The following is a 17661-nucleotide window of genomic DNA, read 5'->3' as shown; positions in this document are numbered from 1 at the left end:
GTCAAGACGTGAGTACGAGCAGATCCGGATTTCTTTGCTTTATCAGTTTCATGTAATGTTTATGTGATAGTCGTATTATTCAGCTGCGCGTAAACATCAATACTACTCTGGAATGAATCTGTAATCTGTTGTTATGTTGCTGCAGTATTTGCAACGTGCTCCGAGATCCTGTTTTCTATATATAGCTTCTCATTTTTTTATGTGGAGAACCGACACAAATCAGTGTAAATATGAGTCAATTGAAAGAAACATTACTAGTCCTGCTCCATCAATCAATCTAATATCTAGTATTAGTTTTAGTTATTACTGAATTGTTAGTATTAAGTACATAGCAAATGAGTTTTATTTTAAGGTGACTCTGTAGGCGTTAGATGATAAATTATTGAGTCTGATAAATAAACGGGTTCGGAGAAAAATTACTAATTTGTGTGAGCACAGTATCATGTAAGAGAAAAAATTAGGCCGTACACAACATTTGCATTTAATGTTGTTCCTGAAACAATTAAACAGAGGGATTTGCTTATTATTTATCTTCAAACACGAAGGGGAAATCTTTAATTCAAATAAAAACATAGCCATTTCATGCCAAACCGATATAACGGTTCTCAGATTTTCGTTAAAACTGATAGTTTTGTTCCTCATCGCAAAACATTAGACCCGTATTTTCTTATTTTTTTTACGAGGGCCCATATCCATTTTAGGGTTGTTCGATAAATGAATAGCGACGAATTTCATCCCCACTCGGCTGGCCATTGGGAGCACCATCTCAGATTGCAGTGAATCTTTGTGGATAAGATATTGTAAAGACATTGGTCATTCAAGCAACTTCACTTGCAATACTTGAAAAATAATAAAAAACTGGATTACTTTTTGAATAGAGTCAGTTTGTTCTTAAGTTGTTTAGAAAAAAAAATTATTCAAAAACTATAATGAATACAACATTTTAGTCGAAGAAGGAAATGTAGGAAATTGTTTATATTTTCATAAGCAAATATAAAGAAAATAAGAAAAAATAACGCTGAAAAAATATTTAAAAAATTGGAATTCATTTTTTTTAAAACGTATTTTTTAAATTTCCAAAAAAATTATGTGAACAATATAAGTCATTCGTATATCGGAAGATGGCAATTTTACAGGGGAAAAGTTATTCTAACAATAACTTTTTCATGTTTACTTAGAAAAAATACAGATAATCCTAATTCTTTTCGAAGCCGAGATAACGAAGTAACATATTCGACATAGTTTTAGATCTTTTCAGAATATGGTATTTTGTCAAAGACGTCAACTTTCTATTTTTTATAGTTTTTTAAATATAAGATATTTTTGTATGGAGATTCCTAAAAAAAATAATGGTTTACTCGTATCATTTTGTGTGTGTAAATTCTCGAGTTTCTAGATAGAAAAAAAGTGGGCAAAATATGTCAATCGCGATAATAAAGGGTGTGTCACATCAAATTGCATCACGGAAAAAACGCTGTAGAAATGCGCCCAGTAGCCCGATCCTTTTGAAAATTTTAGACAGTAAAATAAAAACTATTAAACAACTTTTGGCATTTTCTTTTTATTCATACTTCGAGCCCAAGCCCGTATGCTCGCACCTTCCTCTTTACCCCGTCCATAAGGTTCTGTATAACGTCAGGTTGTAGTTTTTTTTTAACAGAAATCCATTTTCTCTTGAAGTCCGCCTCCGATTTGACAACTTTTGGGTTCTTCCGGAGGGCCTGCTCCATAATCGCCCAATATTTCTCTATTGGGCGAAGCTCCGGCGCGTTGGGCGGGTTCATTTCCTTTGGCACGAAGGTGACCCCGTTGGCTTCGTACCACTCCAACACGTCCTTTGAATAGTGGCACGAAGCGAGATCCGGCCAGAAGATGGTCGGGCCCTCGTGCTGCTTCAATAGTGGTAGTAAGCGCTTCTGTAGGCACTCCTTAAGGTAAACCTGCCGTTTACCGTGCCGGTCATCACGAAGGGGGCGCTCCGCTTTCCGCAAGAGCAGATCGCTACTTTTTGGCAAACTTGGATAGTTTCTGCTTGCGAATCTCCTTCGGAACGCTGAATTTGTCCTCTGCGGAGAAGAACAACAGGCCCGGCAGCTGACGAAAGTCCGCTTTGACGTAGGTTTCGTCGTCCATTACCAGGCAATGCGGCTTCGTCAGCATTTCGGTGTACAGCTTCCGGGCTCGCGTCTTCCCCACCATGTTTTGCCTTTCGTCGCGGTTAGGAGCCTTCTGAACCTTGTATGTACGCAGGCCCTCCCGCTGCTTGGTCCGCTGGACGAATGAACTTGACAAATTCAGCTTATTGGCGACATCCCGGACCGAACTTCTCGGATCACGTCTAAACTGCTTAACTACGCGCTTGTGATCTTTTTCACTGACGGAGCATCCATTTTTGCCGTTCTTCACCTTCCGGTCGATGGTTAGGTTCTCGAAGTATCGTTTTAGTACTCTGCTGACCGTGGATTGGACGATTCCCAGCATCTTACCGATGTCCCGATGTGACAACTCCGGATTCTCGAAATGAGTGCGCAGGATTAATTCACGACGCTCTTTTTCGTTCGACGACATTTTTCCAAATTTAGGAAAAATTGACAGTGAAGCATGGCCAACGTGATCTATACACTCTTATCTGATTATAAGCGAAAGCTGAAGATATAATTCCTAAAAATTAAATTTCTACAGCGTTTTTTCCGTGATGCAATTTGATGTGACACACCCTTTATACACTGAAGCCACTTTTTACACGGGGTATACGTGCCGCGTATAGAAAAACCGCGTAAACTCCGAAATTCGCGTAAAAAGCGACTTCACTGAACACATAAAAATGTAATGAGAGATTTTTCGAATAAAAAATTAAAAAGTTGTTGTTAGGAAAACATTTCCCTGTAAAAGTGTCCTTCTCTGGATGTATGGGTGACTTGTTAGTGATTGTATTTAATTTTCATTCATAATTTTGAAAAAATATGTTTTTGAGAAAAATAAATTTAATTTTAATTTTTTTATCTTCAGTGTATTTAAAAAAAAATTGGTACTTTTTTATTAAAGATTAAAAAAATATTTTATATTTCATTCTCTGATTAAAATTTTGTAGGTCTTAAAGTATTAAAGTTAATTTTTTGTAAAATTTTGATATCAAACCCAACAACCATAAGACCAACAAAGTTCTAATCAAAGAATGAAACATAGGATGAACAATTTCCTTTCATAAAAAAAATTGAGGAAAAATTTAAAAAATAAACCTGAAAAAATAATTATTCTCAAAACTGAAATTCCTTTTCTTCACATTTTTTTTAAAATTTAGTACGAAAATATTAATGCTCAACTCGTGAATTTTTGGGTGTATATTTTTGCGATTTATATGTTCTGCAAACTTTTATCCATTCAGAAATATGTCAAGAACATATCAAACGCGAGAATTAACACGGAAAATTGTTGCGAATAAAAAACCCATATTTTCTAGAAACTATAAAAGATAGAATGTAGATGTCTTCGACAAAAGTCCATATTTTAATGAGATCTGAAACTTTGTCGAATACACTACATCACTATCGTGACTTTGAACAGAATGAGGATTGGTTGTAATGTTTTCAAAGAAAACATGAGAAAATTGTTGTTAGAAATACTTTTTCCCTGTAAATGTGCCCATTTTCCGATGTATGGATGACTTTTGGATAATTGTATGAGCTGCACATATTTTTTTTAGATTTGAAAAAAACGTTTTTGAGAAAATGTGAATTTTAATTTTTAGAATAATTTTTTTTGCTGTGAAATTTTAAAATTTATTTTTGTATTTTCTATGTAAATTCAACGATTTCCTATATTTTGTTCTTTGATAAAAAAATTTGTTTTTGAGTTATATTTTTTGTACGAAAATTAAGAAAATAAATTTGGCCATTTTCAAAAAGTAGTCTAGTTTATTTTATAAGATTTCAAGTGAGCAAATTTGTTTAAATTATCAATTTCTTTACACCTTCACCTTTTCACTACGATCTGAGATGGTGCTGCCAAACTGCTAAGACGAGTTGGTATGAAATTCGCCTATTTTCTAATTTTTTTTGCCAAAAATTACGTTTTTTCAAAAATTCATAACTTTTCAACCAACAGCCAATCAGCAAGTATTTTTAGAAAAAGTGTTATACAAGTCGGACTCGATTATACGGAGTATTGATTTTTTTTTCACTCCGGATGATCGAGTTATAAAAAAAAACGAATTTTCTCTTGGTAAACGTAATATAATTATGATTCGCGCTTATTTATCAAACGGTTTTATCTAGGTTGACCCGTTTGTATGTTTGTGACTTTGTAACTTTGTAACTTTGTCTGTAGCGCTGTACCACATTAATAGAAATTTAACCCTCTTTTTGTTGACCGATTGATCTGAAATTTGAAACACGTTTTTATCTCTAGTGGTGGTAAAACTGCGTATTCCATGAACTTGAAAATCCAAGATGTCTACCACTACAATATGGCGGATTATGGACATATTTTTTCAAAATCCCATCAATATGGGTTTTCCCAAAACCCCATCAATATGGGTATCGAATGAAAGAGCTTTACCAGTAGAACACAGTTATCTATGGAAAATTAAAATTCAAGTTGGCGTCCGCTACAAAATGGTGGAATACATATTTTCTCAGAACCGCTTCAATGTGGGTATCAAATGAAAGGACTTGACTAGTAGAACACAGTTATTTATGAAAAATTTAAATCCAAGATGGCGGACTACATATTTTCTGAGAACCCCATCAATATGGGATTTCCCAAAACCTCATCAATATGGGTATCGAATAAAAGGGCTTGACCAGTAGAACACAGTTATTTTTGAAAAATGTAAATCCAAGATAACGGCCGCTACAAAATGGCGGATTACAAATTTTCTCAGAACCCCATCAATATGTATATCAAATGAAAGGGATTGACTAGTAGAACACAGTTATTTATGAAAAATGCCAATCCAAAATAGTCGCCACCACAAAATAGTGCCATATATATATATATTTTTTTTTTTTTTTTTTTCAAAACCTCATCAATATGGGTATCAAAAGAAAGTTCTCGCCCAGTAGAACATAGCATATAATGAAAAATCCAATTCCAAGATGGCCGCAGTCCCCAAACAATTAATTTCTTTTTAGTGGTTCCATTCAGCTTGCCCTGTTTGTATGTATGTTTGAGTGTATTGTAGGGTTGTCCCACATTAATAGAAAATTGATCCCGTTCCAGTTGACTGATTGATTCAAAATTTGGAACATACATTTGATTTTACTGTAATTATAAAACTGCGTATTCTATGATCTTGAAAAATTCAATTTGGCCGTCGTTAAAAAATGGCTGAATGAAATGGTCGACTATGTATTTTGAGCAATCTCCTCAATGTCGGTATCAAATGAAATGATTTAACTAATAGAATACAGTACATCATGAAACTATTCCGAAGAAAATTAGGTAAGAAATAAACGTTGGATTTCCATTATCTACAGTTAGTTGTTTCATCGTATACCCTACGATTTTATTTAGTCCCATCATTGTCCTAGATTAATGAAGGAACGGATTTGATAACTACTAACTGCTAACTTGTATTTTCTATCTTTTAGTACATTAAACCGTTTAACTTAAAAAGTTTTTTTTTACTTATTTTATTTTCTAGTTTTTAATAAATTATGTGTATCATTAGTATACTTCTCTACATTAAAACCATTAAAACATTTTTTTAAATTTTTATTTCTTATCTAACTTTTTTCGGAATGTTTTGATGATATACTGTATTCTATTGGTCAAATCATTTCATTTGATACCAATATTGAGGGGATTACAAAAAATACATAGTCAACCATTTTGTGGCGGTGACCTTTCGAATTTATGTTCTTCATAGTGTAGTGTATTCTAAAAGTTAAGCCATTCAGCCATTTTTTAGCGGCGGCCAAATTGAATTTTTCAAGATCATGGAATGCGCAGTTTTATAATGACAGTAGAATTAAATGTATGTTCCAAATTTCAGATCAATCAGTCAAGTGTAACGGGGTCAATTTTCTATTAATGTGGGATAACCCTACAAGACACTCAAACATACATACAAACAGGGCAAGTTGAATGGAACCATTAAGAAAGAATTGTTTATTTGGGAACTGCGGTCATCTTGGATTTGTAGTTTCCATGATCTACTGTGTTCTACCACCCAAGCCCTTTCATTTAATACCCATATTGATAGGGTTGTGATAAAAATATATATGGCGTCATCTTGTGGTGGCGGCCATTTTGGGTTTGCATTTTTCATAAATATCTGCGTTCTACTAGTCAAGCCCTTTCATTTGATACCCATATTAACTATTCAATATGGAATTATCATACAAATTATTCAAAATTTCCGAAAATCAAAAATAAAATACTCCGGATAATCGAGTCTAAAATTCCGGATAATCGAATCCTGGATAATCGAGTCCGACCTGTACTTGCAAAAATGTAAACTATAAAAAAACATATACAATCGATAATTACAAAAACAAAATCCAATATTTTTGCGGGTATAATTAGTTCATTGGCTTCAATTTGATATTTCGATCATCTGAATCGACTCTGTAGTTAAAAAGGAATGAATTTAAAAAAAGTCATTCTTGGAAAAACAGTGGAAAAATGATTTTTCGGACTACCCAAAAATGGAAATGAGCACCCTTATGAAACAATTCAAATATCGGGTCTAATATTTTGCGATAAGGAAAAAAACATCACTTTTCATTAAAATCTGAGAACCACCATATCAGTTTGGCATGGAATGACTGAGAGAAAGGGTCATACACATGCGAAGAAGTTGTCATGCTTATAAGATTAAAACTGGTTGATTCATCCAATATCTGAATTGTTGTATGACGCACTCAGGCTAGATAATTGTGAATGACTTAGGTTGAAGCTATTGCAGTAATATATTTTTGGTTTGTTTCTAAAACCATTGTTTACACAGTGTGGTCAATTTATATTGTAGGTAGACTTTCCATTTCCGTACTCGTTGCTGTTCCGTAAGTTGCGTGTAAATGAAATGGCTGAAAACATTGTTATCACCAAATAAAAATAGAATTAAATAGTACTAATGTATATTATTAAATAAGCTGGCGAAACGGGAAAGTTTAATACAGGTAATTTATTTATCGCTAGTTGGGGCATTTATTTGTATACTATAATACCATAACTAGCGAACTTATGAACTACATGTTGACTGATATATGGAACAAAACCTAACCATATCTCCCAGGCTCAAACACGCCGAAGGGATTGCACAATTTTATGAATTATCTCCACACACAATTCCATCCCCATCAAAATTTATATCGCTTTTCGTCGATTCAGCAGAGCTTTCGGTCCACGCCCACGCTCACTTCATGTCCACCAGATGTTACCGGCACTAAAGCCATAAAATATTCCGCTACTGTTGGGTAGGTGCGATGCATAATTTTTTCCCAATCCTCTCAGACGTTCAGACCTCTCAACGGACTCTCTTCCTGCAGCATCCTGACACAAACCAATAGCTTCATGATGGAATGACTTAGCTCTGTGCCTCTGAAATCAGGAAGCAGCGGGAAAAACGGAGAAGTGCTTGTGTTATATCTCTCAATTGGAATGTGCAGCTGAAACGCCAACAGCTGGTGCAACCATTTTGTGCCATTCCCCCCTGCATCGATATATGGTTTTTATTCGTCGATCGGTGTGCATCGGGACGACGAATGGCTTTTGGAATATATTTGGAATTAAACCGAAGCGAAGGTGCTGCTGAGGTGGCTCCAGCGGAGATGGCTCCGGAATAATATGCAATAGTGAAGATTTAGCATATTTCGAACTGCATGCAGCACAGTTGTTGTGTTACCAGCGCTTAGTGGGTAGATGATGTACGTCGTATGGGAATATACAATATGTTCGCTACTTGACTGGATTAATTGTACATAAAAAGAAGAAATAAGAAGTTTTTTTTTTAAGTTTCGAAAGGACAGAAAATGTGTATAAATCAATGAAATTCACATAATTATGTTCCATAATACAAAATCTAAACTAAACATAGAAATTCTGCTACTAATTTTGTGTATGATCAAAAAATATTAGGTTGGGAAAAATGTATTCCATTATTTTTACGTGAAATCTAAATGTTTTTTTTAATGCTTCGGATTGTCTGATTTGGGTCAAAATAAAAAAGATATAGGAGGTTGTGTCCAAGCTACGACCGCATTTTTTTTTATCCAAAATATATATTTTTATTAAGGCTCATATGGCGTCAACCTGACGGAGCCGGGAGTTCAATATTTCGACAATGTTTGCCTTATAACTATGTTAGTAATATGTAACCGATTACTCGCGGTTGGCTCGAGGTTAGTAGCCGCATTGTTGAGGTTATTTTTTTCAAGTCGCTTGTTTATAACTTCGAGTATTATTTTAGAATGTTGCGAAATTTTAGAAATATCTAATTAGTAGAATGGTTGGTCGTCCTGAAATGGTTTATTTTTTTTATTTTTTTCTGTAAAATCAGTAGACGATAATTGATTGAAAATCAATTGTCGCCCTCGTAGAATAATACACAAGATTTCAGATCGTATGTCGCAATTTATTTCATGGCAATGCATTGAGCATTTATCTCGAACGCTATTCCGGAGGCCTTTTTCGCAGTTGTCATACTAGAATATAAACTCTTTCTGATAATATAAATAACCTTGAAAAGAGTTGCATTGCTTCATTATGATCATGATCAACGCAGATGTCATCCTTGTTGAAGGCAGCTTTGCGACTGGCACGCGAACCCAAATAACTCATAACATTTCACACGACGATGATCTAGCTTGATATTCCTCAAATAATTATGTGGTGCACAACCTAACGCCTGCTTCGCCATAGCGTCAGTTCGATGCATTGTTGCAATGTCAAAGCCACCAACGGAGCCCTTATGATGACGGAAAACCAGCGATGTTCAATGTTTCAAATATAGAAAAAATAAGTGAAAAAAAAAAAAAAAAAAAGTAAGTTTAAGTTAAACCATTTCATTGTGATTATACATAGTAATACGTACAGATAACGTACTAAAAGCTAAAAAATAATTAGCTAGGTAGCAGTTATCAGTTATCACATCCCTTCATTAATCTAGGGCATTGATGAGACTAAAATTAAATCGTGGGGCATACGATGGAACCAGTAACTGTGGATAATGGAAATCTAACGTGCCCCACGATTTTTTTTTAGTCTTATCACTACATATATGGATTTGCTTTTTCATAAATAACAGTGTTTTATTAGTCAAGCCCTTTCATTTGATATTGATGGAATTTTGAAATAATATGTAAACCGCCATTTTGTAGCGAACGTCGAATTTCAGATCAATCGGTTAACAGGGAAGGGGTCAAATTCCTATTGAAGTGAGACAGCGTGAAGACTTGCTATTTGTATGTTCAGTGGCACCCTGAATGTATGGGATAAAATCGACCCTAAAATTTCAAAAAGTTATCCTATACAAAATGTTCACCACCTCCCTATGCGAAATTTCAGCTCAATCGGACTTAAGCGAGAATGGCGCGAAGCGGTCAAAGTTTGAGTTTTTTGAAAATCGAAAAATCAAAAGAAATCGGGGTTTTAAAAAAACAGGAAGTGGGTTATATCTATGGTATAACCGCAATGGTGACGTATGACTATCGTTGATTCAGTGATCATTTGTTTGAAGTTCAATCTGAATCCATTCTGAATGAAGAATAAATGAATATTCGGGGTCTTCGAAAACGAGAGCGTTACGTTAGAGGTACAAGGTTTTATGCATCCAATATTGGATACGAAAATATCCTACTGATGAGGAAGAATAATCTTCAGATCTTTCCTGCTAATTGCCCTTGATTGAAAAATCACAGAACGAAATGTATTTGGTCGCAGTGTTATATGGTTAGAAAACATTAAAATAAACTCTTTCGCATGAATTTATCAATTCCCAGGGGAACTGGCAGAATATTTTTCAGCAACGATAATATTCTTCCGGAATCTTCTCGATGCTGGATGGCATTTAAACGAAAGAAGTTCCGCACGTATATATGTGTGTGTGTCGGCTGCTTTGATGTCTCAAACAGAACCGTTTTTCGGTGCTGATACTCTCTTGGTCGTCTTCTCTTCTTCTGATGGATCGGTTTTTCTGCGCTCCCTCACAGTTCCAAACTAACTGAATGCGTTTCATGTCAGGTAATGAATCTCTTGATCCCTCGCCGTCCAGCTCATCCAGCACGTTCAGCTCGTTCAATAACGATGTTGTCTTGTCGATGTCCTCACGAAAAATGATTGCGTTTCATGATGATGATGTTGAATTAAAGAGGCTTTAAACTTTTCAGTTCATTTAGAGGCGAATGATTGCTCAGATTGCGTTTCACCACCAGAATATCGCTTAAGTATACTTTTTGTCCGTGATTGAATAGAAAGAAGGTGTGGTTTACGATGGCAATTTGGAAGGCAAACTAGAGGCGAATGAACTCTCTGAGTTTGAAACTTTCAGCGACTGAGCAATAATCGATTGAGAATTATGTTTTTCGCGATGCGAAACATTTTCCGTTGCGCGCGCATCCAATATTGGTGTTACGGACCCAGATTAGATGGCGAGGTTCGAAGCGCAATCAGGCGCAATGATATGACGCTGAACGCATGTGTTCAAGCGTTCGCCCTTATCGCATGGAATATGCGAAGAGCCAGGAAAGGAAAGGGCGTGTAAGCCGAAATATTTATTTGGGACCTACGCGGGTGGCGTAGTGGAAGATAAGAGTTAGGCAAATGCGTAAAGAGAACAAATAATTTATTGCGGTGGCGTACAGTTAAGAAAAGGGAAAGGAAAATTCCCACGTTGGCAGTTGAGAATAGAAACCGCATAGATAAGCGGATAGAATATAGGCTAGCAAATAGGAGACAGATAACCAGACGCAGTCTCGGTTATCTGAAAGAATAGGAAAGGGAGATCTTTCTTCCTTCTCTTAGAATTTAGCTAGGCTAAGTTTTAATGAATAAAGTTAGTTCAATTTGTGCCCTGAAATAAAGTAGTCGCGTCAATTTGTACAGTTAACACGGTTAGTGAATCATCTTTTCTGAATATTTGTCGGACTCCAGTGTGAATTCATCTGAAATAAAGAGTGATTCGGAAATAATACTACTAGCGTAGTTTATGAGTGTATCTATGTGATTGTATTTTCAATCGTAGTTGAAAGTGCAGAGAAGATCCGATCAGAATCATTGGCTCAGTGGAAAGGAAAGTTATAAATGAAACAAAACAGATAATCGCAATAAAAATAAGTGCAAGATCCTTTTCGCCGTAACGTGAAACACTAGGTGAGCGAATAGTGCGGAGTGGACTATACATACTTATTCGAAGTGCAATTTGATTCTAATCATAATAAACTGTGTTGACACAATCGCGGATCAAAAGTGCTAAAAAGCACAACCATAGAAGCGCTGACGGGACCGTTGTGAGTCATTGAGGTAAGTGACTCACTCTCTCTTTTTTTTTATTAACAGGTGCGTGATAGAAGACTTGCTTGAAGCAAGCATCTAGGGAATTCATATTCCCTAGATTACATTTTGGTGGCTCCAGAGAGGAAGCCTTGAAACTCACGAACTTCGCGGAAAATCTCACGCACCTGTAGGAGAACAAATTGAACTCCTGTTTAAATTGATTTGCGCCCGTCATAAGTACGGAGGAAGTTCGGTCTAGAAAGACGAACAATAAAAGCCAAGCGGCTAATTGCGCATTTCAAATAAAACAGTAATTTGTCCTGCAAGACGGACACATCGCCAGTCAGGCATAGTTGGACGGTGACGGCAAACAGGTACCCCGCCAATATTACATACAGTCCGGTCACGAGGGCCGGTAAGAAGTTAATTCAACTGTTGCATTTGAACTTCGGATTTAAACAGAAAAGTGAAGGTAACTAGGCGCTTCACCGAGCAATATGAAATCAAGTTTCACAAGATCTTCCCGTCCATGCTGCTTTGCATGCAATAAGAAGATAGAACAGGATAATTTGGTCCAATGCCGAGAATGTAAGAATAACTATCATAACACGTGTGTAGGTTACACACCGACAACAGAAGAAGGCTACTTGGTTTGCTCGCTGTGTAATCCCACCGAAGGAATTAACCAACAAGGAGCACATGCACTTCCACGGACGCCTATAGCGCCTGCCGCCACAAATAATTCAAGGGAGCAAAAGCAAATTGAAGAGCTCACGAATTTAATAACCCGATTAGCTGAAATGCATGCCAGCGATCGGACCAGCATAACTAATATTAAAGGCGAAATGGCCGAAATGAAGGCCTCAATTAACGCTTTAGTCGCAAGTACTCCATCACAAGTATCGGCAAGAGAATCCAATGTACAGGCAACGCTTCAAGCTCCGCTACCATCAACCAGTTTGAACCAAAGAGCGATTGTACCAGCTCAACAACCCGGAGATTTTTCTATTTTCATGAAAAGACAAGCTCTAACTCCCTTGCCGAAATTCAGCGGGTCACCGAAGGATTGGCCGAAGTTTAAGAGGATCTATGAGGTCAGCACCAGAGAATGTGCGTTTTCGAACCACGAAAACCTCACTAGATTAGAGGCCGCCCTGGAAGGACGAGCGGCTAGAAGTATTCAGCAGTTAATTATAAACTCTGAAAATGTGCCCAGTATAATTGAGAGACTGGAAGAGAACTTCGGGAATCCAAAATTTATTTACGAGGAATTATTAAATGATCTCCAACGATTAAAAAAGGAAAGTCGCTCGATAGTAGTGGAAATGTCAGACGCATTGGAGAATATGGTAACAAATATGACAATAATTAATCAAGAAGGTTACCTACTCGATGCCAGGCTAATAGAAGATTTGGTGAGGAAACTCCCATATAACTTGCAGATTGAGTGGACACGCCATAGAATGATGACTGGCGGTACCCCATCGTTAAGCCAAATGAGTGATTGGCTAAAACCTCATGCTCGAATAATGAGGAACATGACTTCTTCAATACCGACTACGGCTAGAAGCCACACACACGTTCATCAGGAGAACAGAATCACACAATCAAATCAACGTAAATGTGAAGCATGTCAGGGAAACCACAAACTCCTCGAATGCACAAGATTCAAGGCTATGAAGCCAAATAGGAGAAACGAATTGGCCTTAAAGGCAAAGGTATGCTTGAGCTGTCTCGCATTTACAAACCACATAATGCGAGACTGCAAAAAGGCAAAAAGATGTGGAATCAATGGATGTAACTATAAACATCATCCATTGATTCATAAATCTCATGAGAGAAATTCAAATGGTCCAACCGAATCAGAAGGACGAAGTAGTCCAGATATACAAGAGGGTGAGATACACAATCACCAACAAACAACAAAATCCAACGTGTTCTACCAAATAGTTCCTGTGACGCTGAAAAATAATGGTAAAATCATCAACGCGTTCGCTTTCTTGGATGCGGGGTCATCACTCTCTCTAATAGATGAGGAGCTTGCGAACAAGTTAGGGCTCAACGGAAGAATTGATCCGTTAACGCTAAAATGGACGCAGAACGTCACGAGAAATGAACAAAACAGCCGTAGAGTTCAGGTGCGAATCAACGGCGTAAACACCAAAGAATTCGTCATGAAAGGAGTGAGAACGTTGAGCAGCTACAACAGTATACGCCCAACAATATTGATTGGACTGAGTCACAGTCACTTGTTGATTCCATTCGAAAGGCGAATGAGGAAACCGAACGAGCCCGCAGCGCTACGAACCAAACTTGGATGGTTCATGTTCGGCAACATATCGTCCAACGCGCAAGGCGGACACATCATGGTCATTCAGCAAGAAGAAGACATGAACGAGGCTTTGCAGAAATATTTCTCCACCGAAGACTTCGGTGTGAAATTAGTCAAGAATCTACCAAAATCAGCGGAAGAAGAAAAGGCTGATGAAATTTTAAAAAGTACTATGAAATACAAAGATGGTAGATACGAAGTTGGACTGCTATGGAAAGATGAGGAAACGAAATTTCCAAATAGCTACAACAATGCAGCAAAAAGGCTGACAACAATTGAAAAGATGTTGAAGAAGGACCCAGAGTTGAAAAAATGGGCAACAGAAACATTTGCGGATTACGAGAAGAAAGGCTACATCCGCAAACTGACAGAGGATGAAATCATGAAGCCGGTACCAAGAGTATATTACCTTCCACACTTCATTGTGCACAACAAAAACAAAATGCCACCTAAGCCAAGGTTGGTTTTTGATGCGGCGGCAAAGATACAAGGTGTATCATTCAACACGGAGCTGTTATCAGGGCCGGATGCTACTACGTCACTGTTCGGCGTTTTAGTAAGATTCCGAGAAGGAGCAATTGCTGTCTGTGGAGACATCAAAGAGATGTTCCATCAAGTACGAATCCGAGCGGAAGATCAACACGCTCAGAGATTCTTGTGGAGAAATTGTGACAGCAGCAAGAAACCTGATGTTTACGTTATGCAGGTGATGACATTTGGATCAACCTGTTCACCGTCATGCGCACAAGCGGTAAAAAACTACAACGCTGAAAAATTCAGGAAATATTGTCCAGTGGCGACTGACGCAATCATAAAGCAGCATTATGTTGATGATTATCTGGATAGTTTTGATGGGCTCGATAAGGCAGCAGAGATAGTACTTCATGTTATGAAAATTCACGATCACGCAGGTTTCCACATCAGGAACTTTGTGTCGAACCGCAGAGAACTTCTTCAAAGCCTACCCTCGGAACGTGTACAATCATCTGAAGTCAAAATGTTTGAGGAAAAAGATCCTATTACTGAAAAGGTTCTTGGTGTATATTGGAACACCACGTCTGACACACTCGGCTATCAAATCAAACTAGATAAGCTTGGAAGTGATGTCACACAAATGACACGTTTACCGACCAAGAGAGAGGTACTAGCTTTTGTGATGAGTGTCTACGATCCACTGGGACTCATCTCGAATATAACTGTTCATGGAAGAATCCTCATGCAAAGGCTGCACATAGAAAATATAGATTGGGATGACGAAATTCCCGAGAAGTTGCAGTCAGACTGGCAACACTGGTTAGAAATTATTAAATCTGCTGAGAGCATAACGATACCGAGATACATTTTTGAAGAAAGAACTGATGAAGTAGAATTACACACCTTTGTGGATGCTTCTGAGCAAGCATTTTGTGCATGTGTATATGTAAGAAGTGTATCTGGAAACACAGCACATGTAAGACTTCTATCAGCGAAGTCTAGAGTAGCACCAGTCAAGCCGTTGAGCATACCACGGTTAGAGCTACAAGCGGCCGTGTTAGGAAGCCGATTAACCAAAACGATAATAGAGGAAACAAGACTAAAGGTCGTTAGCAAAACATTTTGGAGCGATTCGCAAACTGTGCTCTCGTGGATCAAAAGCCCGAAACGAAGAAATACATTTGTAATGCATCGAGTAGGTGAAATCCTGGAAGATAACAGGAAAAATGAATGGCGATGGGTACCAACCGAAGTAAACCCAGCCGATGAAGGCACAAAAGAAAGGCTAGGAAAATCACAATGGTTTGAAGGAAAATCACAATGGTTTGATTTCCTAAAGCTCCCAGAATCGTTATGGCCTTCTACAGAAGAGAAGGAAACAGACGAAGAATTGAGAGAAACTGTGCTAGTTCACGAAGAACTAAGCAAATTGAGTTTCATCGACAAGTACAAGGAGTACTCAGATTGGTGGAGGTTGGTGAAGAACCTTTGTGTATTAAACAGAACAAAGGAAAGATTACGTCGTGGGTACATTCCATATATCGAGTACAAAGATTATCAGAGAGCTGAGAACGTGCTCTATAGAAAGATGCAATGGGAAGCATTTCCGATGGAAATGGAAACATTATTTAATGGCGAAACAATAGCGTCAGGACCATTGGTCAGTTACGCACCTTTCCTGGACGAGGCAGGGGTAATGAGAAGTGGGGACGTTTGAGGAAAGCCATGTCAGTACCATGGACGACTAGAACTCCAATATTGCTCCCGAAAAGACATCCATATACGTATCTGATTGTGAAAGCAACTCACGAGAGATATTTCCACCATGGTGAAAACACTGTCATAGCAGCATTACGGCAGAAGTATTGGATACTGCATGTAAGAACAGTGCTCGCAAACGTCAAGAAGAATTGTAATAAGTGCAAGATACGACGAGCAACTCCGGTAGAGCCGATGATGGCAGATCTACCATACTTCCGTACAGAAGCGCATATACCTCCATTCACAAACTGCGGAGTAGATTACTTTGGACCTTTCGAAGTAGCGGTAAGGAGATCGCTAGAGAAGAGATGGGGCGTCATATTCACCTGTCTCTCAACAAGGGCAGTACATATTGAGATGGCAGAAAATCTCAGTACTGATGCGTTCATGGTCGTGTTAAGGAACTTCCAGAACCGAAGAGGAAAGGTCACCAGTATCTACAGCGACAACGGAACGAACTTCGTCGGAGCAGATCGAGAGCTAAGGTCATTAGTCAATGAAATCAACGAGAAGATGGGCAAAGGTGAAGCAGCGAAAATGGAAATCCAGTGGAGATTTAACCCACCTTCAGCACCACATTTTGGAGGCGCTTGGGAGAGATTAATCAGAAACATCAAAGTGGCACTAGCAGAGATCCTGAAGGTTTGGGGAAGGAGTAAGCCGTCAGCAGCAACGTTGCAAGCTGCATTCATTCAAGCAGAATTCTTAGTCAACTCTCGACCGTTGACACACATACCAGTCTCCTGCATCGACGATGAAGTGTTGACGCCATTCCACGCGTTAATAGGGAGAGCAGGAGAGTATGCACCACCGTATACACCAACGACCAGTCAGTATGACACAGCACAATGGAGACGCATTCAACATTATTCCAAGTTGTTTTGGAACCGATGGAAGAAAGAGTATCTACCGACTCTATTAAAGCGTAATAAGAATAAAAAGAAAGTAGAACCGATTAAGGTCAACGACATCGTCTTAATCACGGACGACGATGCCCCACCAGGAAAATGGCTCAAAGGACGGGTCATCGAAACGATTGTGGCGAGCGACGGGCAAGTTCGCCAAGCAAGGATTCAAACCGCTAAAGGTGTCCTGAAACGACCGACTGTTAAAATTGCGGTATTGGACATTATCAAACCAAGATCCAGCCTCTGATCTGGAAGTAGACGTCGATGCTCGCTGCCAGAGCATCATATCCGAACGTAGCAGACCATGATGTCAATGCTCGCTACCAGAGCACCAATATCCGAAAGTAGCAGCCGATAGATGTAACCTCGCACCGAGGCGAGGTACCCAAGATGAAGGACCAAGCATTGAGGAGGACAAGCTGCATCATGTCCGAAAGAGGCAGCCAAATAGATGTAAGCTCGCTCCAGAGCCCAAGGTAACCAGATGAACCAAGGACCAACCAATTGAAGAGGAACACCGGATGAAAAAGGGTATTATGCCAAAGAATTCAAAGTGATTATAAACTCTGTTAGAAATAAGGACTAAATGTAAAATAAATGGAAAACTCCGAAACAATGTAACAAACCTATACATAAGACATAGAAGAAGAAGTCCGTTCAGAATTTTAATAAATCAAGCAAGTAGATTTATGAGGGCCGGAATGTTACGGACCCAGATTAGATGGCGAGGTTCGAAGCGCAATCAGGCGC

At 38.2% G+C, this 17661-nt stretch overlaps 2 protein-coding genes across 2 annotated transcripts; both read left to right on the top strand.

Annotated features, from left to right (window-relative positions):
- Positions 1-12281: 12281 nt before the first annotated feature.
- On the top strand, positions 12282-15959 carry LOC129773379 (uncharacterized). The gene has a single exon (XM_055776977.1). It carries the CDS (start codon positions 12282-12284, stop codon positions 15957-15959), a length of 3678 nt encoding a protein of 1225 aa, XP_055632952.1.
- Positions 15960-15967: 8 nt separating this feature from the next.
- Positions 15968-17158, top strand: LOC129773378 (uncharacterized). Its single transcript, XM_055776976.1, has one exon. It carries the CDS (start codon positions 15968-15970, stop codon positions 17156-17158), a length of 1191 nt encoding a protein of 396 aa, XP_055632951.1.
- Positions 17159-17661: the final 503 nt, after the last annotated feature.

Source organism: Toxorhynchites rutilus, chromosome 3 (genome assembly GCF_029784135.1).
Source record: "Toxorhynchites rutilus septentrionalis strain SRP chromosome 3, ASM2978413v1, whole genome shotgun sequence".
NCBI classification, from domain to species: domain Eukaryota; kingdom Metazoa; phylum Arthropoda; class Insecta; order Diptera; family Culicidae; genus Toxorhynchites; species Toxorhynchites rutilus.
This window is presented reverse-complemented; position numbering and strand designations above follow the sequence as displayed.

Excerpts from the sequence above, each read along its gene's own strand:
- LOC129773379 (XM_055776977.1), top strand. The coding sequence starts at position 12,282 with ATGGCCGAAATGAAGGCCTCAATTAACGCTTTAGTCGCAAGTACTCCA.
- LOC129773378 (XM_055776976.1), top strand. The coding sequence starts at position 15,968 with ATGTCAGTACCATGGACGACTAGAACTCCAATATTGCTCCCGAAAAGA.